The sequence below is a fragment of the Microtus ochrogaster genome, unplaced genomic scaffold (assembly GCF_000317375.1).
Source record: "Microtus ochrogaster isolate Prairie Vole_2 unplaced genomic scaffold, MicOch1.0 UNK126, whole genome shotgun sequence".
NCBI lineage: Eukaryota > Metazoa > Chordata > Mammalia > Rodentia > Cricetidae > Microtus > Microtus ochrogaster.
In genome coordinates, this window is record NW_004949224.1 from 721,944 (window position 1) to 731,446 (window position 9,503).

The following is a 9,503-nucleotide window of genomic DNA, read 5'->3' on the forward strand; positions in this document are numbered from 1 at the left end:
GCCCACTTCCTCCCCTGTCCCTAGGCAAGCTGATCTTCTGCTTTAAAAATCCAGCCTCAGTCTCACTCACCAGGCGACTCCCTGCCTAGGCCCCTTGCCTAGGACCTGCTGGTCCTCACGGCCCACAGGGACCCTCATGGCTCCCTGCCTGGGACCAGTGGTCACGGGACCCGACGCCTGTTGCAGCCAAGTGCCTGCATCTGTTTCTCACCTGCTGTGGCTGCGGCTCCCTGTGGACTGACCGGCTGCCCCTGCTGAGGTCTCTCACCCACCACTTGGCAGCTCCCTGCTGCCCACTGCTGCCATTCTGGGGACCTGCAGTGTTTCTGCCGCTGTGCCCCTTGGGGAACTGCAGTGTTTCATTTTTACTCTTACACACTTTTTTACTCAGAATTCTGATTGTGAAGGTCACTGTGGGAGCGGCACTGTTAGGAGGTGTGGCCTTTTTAAAGGAAATATAATGTCATTGTGGGATTGGCTTTTAAGATCTCTTTTGCTTAAGCTTCCCTCAGTGTGACAGTCACTTGACTTCCTGTTGCCTGCAAGATGTACCATTCTCAGCCCCAACACCATGTCTGCCTGCACAGCACCATGTTCCCTGTCATGATAGTGGACTGCACCTCGTAAACTATAAGTGAGCCCCCTCAATTAAATGTTTTCCTTTATAAGCATTGCTTATAAAGTGTCTGTGCTGCTGGGGTCTCCTGAGCCCATGCATTGAAGGCTACTTCCCACTTTCTCTTCTGTCAGGTTCAGTGTGGTCAGATTTATATTGAGGGCTTTCATCCATTTGGACTTGAGTTTTGTGCATGGGGATAGATATGGATTTATTTGTATTCTTCTACAGGTTGACATCCAGTTATGCCAGCACCATTTGTTGAATGTGCTTTTATTTCCCTATTGTATAATTTTAGTTTCTTTGTCAAAAATCAGGTGTTCATAGCTGTGTGGATTAATATCCAGATCTTTGATTCGATTCCATTGGTCAATTTGTCTATTTTTATGTTAACACCAAGCTGTTTTCATTACCATGGCTTTATTAATAGAGCTTGATGTCAGGGATGGTAATGCCTCTGGAAGTTCCTTTATTGTATAGGATTGTTTTTGGCTATTCTGGGTTTTTTTGTTTTTCCATATGAAGTTGATTATTGTTCTTTCAAGGTCTGTGTTGAGATTTTGATGGGGATTGCAATGAATCTGTAGATTGCTTTTGGTAGGATTGCCATTTTTACTATGTTGTGTTGGAAAACTCTAAATTCATTTTTATATCCTCCTCCCCCTGTACCATAAAACCTGAGTCCTGTCGGAACCTGACCCCCAAAACTGATTTGCCTGGTCTATTGGACAATCTGGACTTTGCAGTGACATAACTGAGTGTCTTCAAAAGAGCAGCGGCTCCTTTTATAAAAGACTGTAGATCTTTAGATTGATAATTCTGAAAGTCAGGGTTGGCCTGCAAACAGCTGTTAAACAACATTCTCAGTGTGAACTCTCACTCTATGTTCTTTTCCTTTTCGGAGCTTCAAATGGAGACTCATCTGGTTTTGCAGTGGTTGTCTGATTTTGGTAGTTGATACAAGAAGGGAATTTGGAAGTTCTTGTGTACTATTAGTGACTGTCTGCCCACATCCTACATGAAATACTGCGATTGTTTATGGGAAGTGTCTTTAATAAAGCTGATACAGTTTGACTTGGGAAAAGTTTTAAAAAAATTTAGAAAGCAAAAAAAAATTAAAATAAAAACCAAACCCATAAGTAATTCAATAGAAAATTATATTATCAATAAACGATATATTTTAGATGCCCCAAAATACAAAGGAAAACCAAAAACAATTTCAACAAAACTTTCATCTGTACCATGCATCCTTTTAGAAAAAGCCTCAAAATGAATCAGAGATCTAGCTATAAAACTAAAAGTACAAAAACTTGTAGATAAATAGAAAACATAGACAAAATTTTCTCAGCTGCCATATTAATGTTGTAATTGAGAGTTAGGAATATGGTGCTTGGCTGGAGAATGTAAGGCTTTGAAAATAGAAGTAAATCTAAATAATTAACATTAGATTTCAGCAAAATGTGAAACTCAGGCCTTATGAAGAGAATTTTTAAAAAGGAATAGAAAAACCACGTAGTTTATAAAAACAATTGCTGTATATGTAGAAAGTAACTGTGGTCAACATGCACATGTACAGACACACGTGCATCACACACACACACAGAGAGAAAGAGAGAGAGAATTTTATTCTATTTATTTATTTATTTATTTATTATGTATACAACATTCTGCCTCTTAAAAAGTCAAGAGCTTAGAACTAGAACACAGTGTGGTGGTACAGTACTTGCTTAATATAGGGAAGCCCCTGAGTTAATCCAACACTAATAAAAAATGTCAACTCAACCAAAATCTAACTAGATGGTGAGTGGATCCTTTATAAAGAATGCACACATAAACAATACTGGGGAGCACTAGCGTTAGAGAAAGGGAGTTTGGACGTTCGCTCTCTAACACTAGCAGGAGAACTAGTCTGGTAACTAGGAGTGGTTGAAACGTGGGGGAACCGCAGCTCGGATACACGTTCGGCAGGAATGAAAAAATGGAATAAGCATTTTGAAATACTGGTTATTTCTTATAAAGTTAGGTTCACACTCACTTATGATCCATTAATCAAACTTCAACTATATTTTAAAGTTAAACCTTAGATTCAGCTTAAAAATAAATAAGTGCAATGTATGGAATGACTTTATTCTTAATCACTCCCTCAAACTGGAAACTCAAGTGTCTTCTTTATCTAATGAATGAATAAATGACTGATATCTACCTAATGAAATACTTGTTAATAAAAGGAGCCAAGCTATTAATAAGAACTTTGATGACTCTCAAGTGGCAAGTGAGAAAAGTCAGGGTCTGAGTATTGTGCATTGTGGCCTTTAGATGCTACACATGTGTATTTTTATATGACTCATCCTAGTTCTTATAATGTACTTTATTCCTCCCTTCTCCCCCCCCCCCGAATGAATATCACTAGATACTCATCCCACCCCATCTGCTTTGTCTTTTTTTGTGAAGATGGAAACCAGGGTCTCAGGAGCATGAGACAGGTGCCTTCCTGTGCACAAGCTGCTTTAGGTTTGGTTTCTTGATACCACCCTTCAGTAAGAGGAACAGGCCTTCATCTGCATTTTAACTAACAGAAGCATAACATACATAAAAAGTAGAATGGCAGCACTCTAGTGTGAGATAGAATTAGCCAACACCAAAGCACTACACACTCCAGTGTTTCTGTGAATCTAAAATTATTCAAGCCAGTATGGCATTCATTAAGAAAACAAGCAACAACAAATTCTGGCAAGGATTTGGAAAAAAAGGAAACCACGGAGGTCAGTGTCAAGGTTTCTCAGCAAACTAAACCCTGATATGACCTAAATACCACACCCATTTTTACACAATCACTCCAAGTCAATACATCACAGACACACCTGTATATCAGTGTTCACTGAGCAGTGTTCACATGAGCAAGTTTATGAAACCAACTTAGGTGTCAAAAACCAGAGCAATTGCTGTAGGAAGTCTTACAGCCAGTGGTTACCCGCCCACTGGGGGTGGCCTCTATGCTGTAGACGCTGATGCAAAGCATGAGTCTGTCCTCTTGTCCGGTCTCCCTCTCTGTTCCGATTGTGGATTTTGGTTTCTGATCTCCATTTCAGCAGAGGATTCTGATTTGTGAATTTACTTCTAAATGAATAACCATCTATTTCTCACTTCTGAGCTAGTGTGGGATTTCTTTTAAGCGTCTTCTCTTCAAGCAATGATAAAGAAAATACGATATATACTCAAAATAAAGGGGGTTTTAGTCTTAAAGAATAAAGTCATGTCGTTTGCAAGAAAATGAACCCAATAGGGATCTTATTAAATGAATTCAGACAGCGTCATGCCGATAGTGTTTCCTCTCACGTGTGTTCCTACATAGATACAAAAAGACCATCCATGTATGGAAGAAGTGACAGTGTAGAGAACAAACAGGACAGAGGAGAGGGAGGGGTAAGAAAAGGAAGGGCCGGGGGCATGGAGGAAATGCTCACCATGCCATATATACTTGTATAAAACTAACTTTTTTTAAAAAAAAGTTTATATTAAAAATGATAATACCTACCCTGAAAAGTCATTTGCTATATTGTAAGAAGATAGCCTCTGGCTTCATTTTGCCATCCTTAGGAGACAAAGGAACTACATTGGTTTTTAATACACCCTTTTTTCCCTTCCAGCATGAACATTAGTAAGAACTTTGGAATTGTCATCACTGGGAAAGTCCTTGGACACTTTACCAGTACAGTAGACTTCTGCACGCGTAGTTTCTGTTTCTGTAGTTTAACTTTACAGAAAGATGAAATTCCTTACAAGTTTTTTTCCTCATTAGGAAACAACCTGACAGCCCTGCCTAGTGCTATCTACAGTCTTTTTTCACTGAAAGAGATAAATTTTGATGACAATCCTTTGTGGAGACCTCCAATGGAAATTTGTAAAGGAAAGCAGCTGCATACTATTGCATGCTATCTCCAAAGAGCAGATGAAACAGACGGTGGGTGATGAGTGAGGAGCAATCTGCAAGAAATTTTCTGGTATCTGTATAGTAAAGGAGACTTTGAGCTGGCAGTAGCATTAAGATGTTTATCATCTTCCTTTTTTCCTCTATCTGTTTGTGTTGATAACTCAGATTATTCAATATTGGGGGGAATTGGAATATCTTCTCCCCAATCATTCTATCATGTACCATATCTACATAACCAACGGCATATACCAGTATAAACTAATGACAAAGTTGTGTTAAAAAGTACTGTATTTTGTAAGTCACATTATATACTTGGCACATGGCTGCCATATAGTTGCTTTCCTAAGATTTTAGCCTGTCTGATAGAAGAAACTTGAAAGAAAAGTGTCTGTCTTCCACTTACTGTAGGCTGGTTATGCTAATGATTACACTCAAAGGGAATAGTTCAATAAAAAGTGTCTATGTAGTATTTCTATTGTTGATAGTACCTTAGAGAAAGTGGTTACACAACTGAACCTCCATTTGCTAAAGTTCTGTTTCTACCCTTCTCAAGGAAACAAAATTCTTGCTGCTCTACTTTTAAGGGGAAAGTGCAGTAGGCAATGACAACATCTCCAAGATTGGGGGAGGAGAGAAATATACACATTTGCCACCTTTCTGTATGCTCAAGGAGCCTTTGCCCTGCAGTTTTGATCCTTAGTGAAGTAACATGGGAGCCATTTTTTTTTTTTTCTGAAGTTAACAAGGATCACAGAGTCCCTTTCTGAGCATTTTATTAAGCACTTCGGTTTTCTTTTCTTTTTTTTTTAATTGAAAAAATTTCTGCCTCCTCCCAGCCTCCCATTTCCCTCCCCCTCCCCACCCCTCTCCCCTTCCCTCTCCAATCCAAAGAGCAGTCAGGGTTCCCTGCCCTGTGGGAGGTCCAAGGTCCTCCCCCCTCCGTCCAGGTCTAGGAAGGTGAGCATCCAAACTGCCTAGGCTCCCACAAAGCCAGTACATGAAGTAGGATCAAAACCCAGTGCCATTGTCCTTAGCTTCTCATCAGCCCTCATTGCTCGCCATATTCAGAGAGTCCGGTTTTATCCCATGCTTTTCAGTCACAGACCAGCTGGCCTTGGTGAGCTCCCAATAGATCAGCCCCACTGTCACAGTGGGTGGGTGCACCTCTCACGGTCCTGAATTCCTTGCTTATGCTCTCCCTCCTTCTGCTCCTCATTTGGACCTTGGGAGCTATCATTAGTATGAAATATATTCTGAGTAATTAATAGTTTATATACAATGATACAGAGCATGGGAGATCTTGAAATTTTTCATAGTACTCTAATCATCAAAGATGACTTTAGATCACGTGATTTAGGAGCTTCGGCCAACAAACATATCTAGATAACACTATCTAGAAGCTTTATTATTTTAAAAAGGTACTAATAGGTTTGAAAGATGGCTCAGTGATTGAGAATGTACACTGCTCTTGCAGAAATCCTGAGTTCAGTTCTCAGCACCCATGTTGGTAGCTCACAACTGCCTGAAACTCCAGCCCCAGAGGATCTAATACCTTTGGCCTCTGTGGGTACTTACACTCACATGCATCCCCTAAACATGCTCAATTTTTTGAGATAGGGTCTCTCTATGTAGTCCTGGTTGCCCTAGAACTCACTATGTAGACTAGGCTGGCCTTGAACTCACAGAGATTGCCTTTTTAAGTGCTAGCATTAAAGATGTATTCTACCATGCCTAACGTTTAATAAATTTAAAAAAATTAACATCTATCTAAATAATAGTTTTTAATATAAATATTTATTTATATGCCATGTTTACAATAGATGCTAGTTTTTAAGGTAGTTAATATAAAAAAGCCAGAACTGAAGGGAGGAACTTGGAGATCACTGTAAAGTTGCTTGTAAGATTCTTTTCAAGTAGGTCTGCGGGTCTCTTCAGATTCTAGAAGTAACAGGATGGGGAGTACAAATTGAAGACAGTTCAGCTCTATATTGTCACTTTCAATTTTATTTGACATATATGTTTGATAAAAACACAGAAGAAAACTAAATATTCTCAGAATGAATAATGTTTCTTCTGTGTTCAAATGTAGAAAAAATCTTAGAGAAGATATTCAACATAGTTGCCAACAATGTCACTGAAATAAGTTTTGAATTTTTGCAACAAAAACTGAACATCACAAGCTCAGAAAATAGCCTCCCTGTAAAGAGGTAAGTATAAATGACATTTGGTACAAATGTATTTTTATACCTCATTTACATGATCTTCATATCAACATAGTTTTGAAATATTTACATTAACATAAACTCTACTATAGACGGTGACCTTTAGCTTCTGATGTATTTGTGATGGTTGCTGGGCAGCCATACAATGTAATGAAGAAGAAGAACTGTGTGAGGAGAAGCTGTTGGACTTTCAGTCCAACTGATTTCCTGAACTTGAGCTTTTTCTTTTCTTTCTCTCTGCTTCAGTTTCTTCCATGGTAAAATGAATACCCAAGCTTAGAAAGTTGCCATGACAATCAAGTGAGACCAAGCTGTAAAGTATGCATTTTATTGTATTGGTTTATAGTAAGTAATCCGCAGTGATTATTGTCTTAATAGTTGAATGTAAGTTGAAATGTGGGCTTTTTTTTTATAAGAAAAAAAGGAGCTAATCTTTGCTTCTGTGTGTCAGGCTCATTGTAAATAAATGTTCATATATACTGTCTTCAGTTAAATTTAGTCTCACGTTAATGTGGAAAATTAATTTGAAAACTTAGATAATCTTTGAGTAGCTTAAATAATTGTTTTGGCTTGTTATTAAGATAATCATTATTTAATTTTCACAGCACTGTTCCATTAAATGAGAGGATCTACCATACACTTATCAAGTGGAAAGCAGATAAAAGCTTGTTACTCACAGCTACTGCCTTAGGAGACCAACTTGTTCGGGCACTAAATATGATAGGTGCCTACGACATAATAGACAAGATCACGGCTTTGAATCTTTATACAAGTGCCATCAAAATCTAGCCAGTGAATCTGAAGTAGAAGCTGAAAATTTATGAGGCATATACAGAATTCATTTTGCCTGATACAAACGAATTATTTGTATATTGTGTCTTTTTTTGTTTTTAGTAGTTGTTTTCATTTGTGTGTGAACGTGCATGTGCTGCAGTTGATGTGTACAAGTCAAAGACACTTCCAGGTGTTGATTTTCTCCTCCCGTCATGTAGATCCAAAGGCTGAAACCATGTCCTGACTCTTTCTTTATTCATTACTAAGAGGTGCTCTAAGTCTGTGCCTGCCATCCTAGTTTCATCATAACAAAATATTAGAGACAAGGCTTTGTATATTTTTCTGTTTCAATGAATTTGAAAATAATTCTATTAAAATATTTTAACATTCTATATTTTATGGGTTAACATGTGTAGATAATAATAGGTTATTGATGGTTTCCATTGAATTTATAAATAAGATAAGTTTCTGATTTATAATGAAAATGGCATACCATCTCTGTTTTCCCCTCATTTAGGAACTGGGTGTCATTATCCATAAAATAAGGCTAGGGCTGATATTCCTTCAGCTGAATGTCCTGGGAAGATGATTATACATCTGGGAGCATGTGGTCATCTGTCAAGTGTTGCACAGAGGAACACTTATCCCTAGTATATTGTTTGAGCCTCGAATCTAACCATATCTGAAGCTCACTGCTCTTCTGAACATTTCACTTCCACTCATTTAAGTTAGTGTTGAAATAGGAGCAGCGGGCTGCTTCCTGCCACCCGGCTAGCTTTACCTGAAATAATTACATGAAAACTGTATTCTTTTAAACACTGCCTGGCCCGTTATCTGTAGCCTCTTATTGGCTAGCTCTTACATATTGATCTAACCCGTTTCTAATAATTTGTGTAGTCCACAAGCTGGCTTACCAGAAAAGATCTTAACTTGCAGATGTGTAGGGTGGGAGAATTATGGCGACTGCTTGACTCGGCTTCTTTCTCCCAGCATTCTGTTCTGTCTACTCCGCCTACCTAATTTTCTGTCCTATCAGGCCAAGCAGTTTTCTTTATTAGTTAACCAATGAAAGCAACAGATAAGATACAAGACCCACCTCCATCAAGTTAGCATGACTCCCATAGCTTTCTACAACTTTGAATGAAAAGAGGCCAATTTAAGTAGTTAATAATATTGTAGATACAATGTAGTTAAAATGTTATATGAGAAATAATTGTAGGAACTAATTTATCTTCCTGGTTGGAATTTGTGTATATTTTGTCAGTTGTAAAATGCATTATAAAATATTGGTTCAACAGCAAAAAGCCTCCATCTCTAATCTGCCCCATTTAAAGATACTTTCCAGTAGGAATATTACTACCCTGGGTTTGTATTAGCCCATACCTCATTAGAAGAGGGCTATTTTTACAGAAGATTAGAGTGGGAAGAACACTGCAAATTTTCTAGTGATGTCACTTTTACAAATGAACAATGTAAGACCTAGAAAATGTAAAGTGGGTATAAGAGAAGGAAAGGGAGAAGAAGCGGGAGAAGGGAAGGAGAGGAAGGGGAGAGGGAAAGAAGTAAGGAGAGAAGACTGGAAAGCATCAGAACAATAAAAGTACCTCGTCCTTATTGTTTTCTTACTAAACCACTACAGTAACCTTTATATTTTAGCCTCCCCCCCCCCGTGTGTGTCTGTGTGTGGTTGTGTGGTTGTGTGCACAAGCAGTCTATGGTGCAACTATAAGGGTCAGAGGACAATTTCAGGGGTCTCATTTCTCCTTACATGGCTCTTGTTTCTGCTGCATTGAGTACTCCAGGACAGCTGGCCTGGGAACTATACAGTCCTCTTGTCTTGGCTGATCTTCTTGCTAAAAATCTTTTATCTATCTATCTATCTATCTATCTATCTATCTATCTATCTATCTATCTATCTATCATATCTATCTATCTATCTATCTATCTATCTATCTATCTA

The 9,503-nt window shown here is 38.4% G+C and overlaps 1 protein-coding gene across 1 annotated transcript in view; it reads left to right on the plus strand.

Moving 5' to 3' along the window:
* Lrrd1 (leucine rich repeats and death domain containing 1) overlaps nucleotides 1-7,864 on the plus strand; it is a 33,555-nt gene extending 25,691 nt beyond the window's left edge. Inside the window, exons 4-6 of the mRNA XM_005371774.3 lie at nucleotides 4,416-4,577; nucleotides 6,637-6,754; nucleotides 7,375-7,864. Of these exons, the coding sequence (XP_005371831.1) occupies nucleotides 4,416-4,577; nucleotides 6,637-6,754; nucleotides 7,375-7,558 (464 nt within the window). The 3' untranslated portion in view covers nucleotides 7,559-7,864. The remainder of the gene's footprint in view (nucleotides 1-4,415; nucleotides 4,578-6,636; nucleotides 6,755-7,374) is intronic.
* The last annotated feature ends 1,639 nt before the right edge of the window (nucleotides 7,865-9,503 follow it).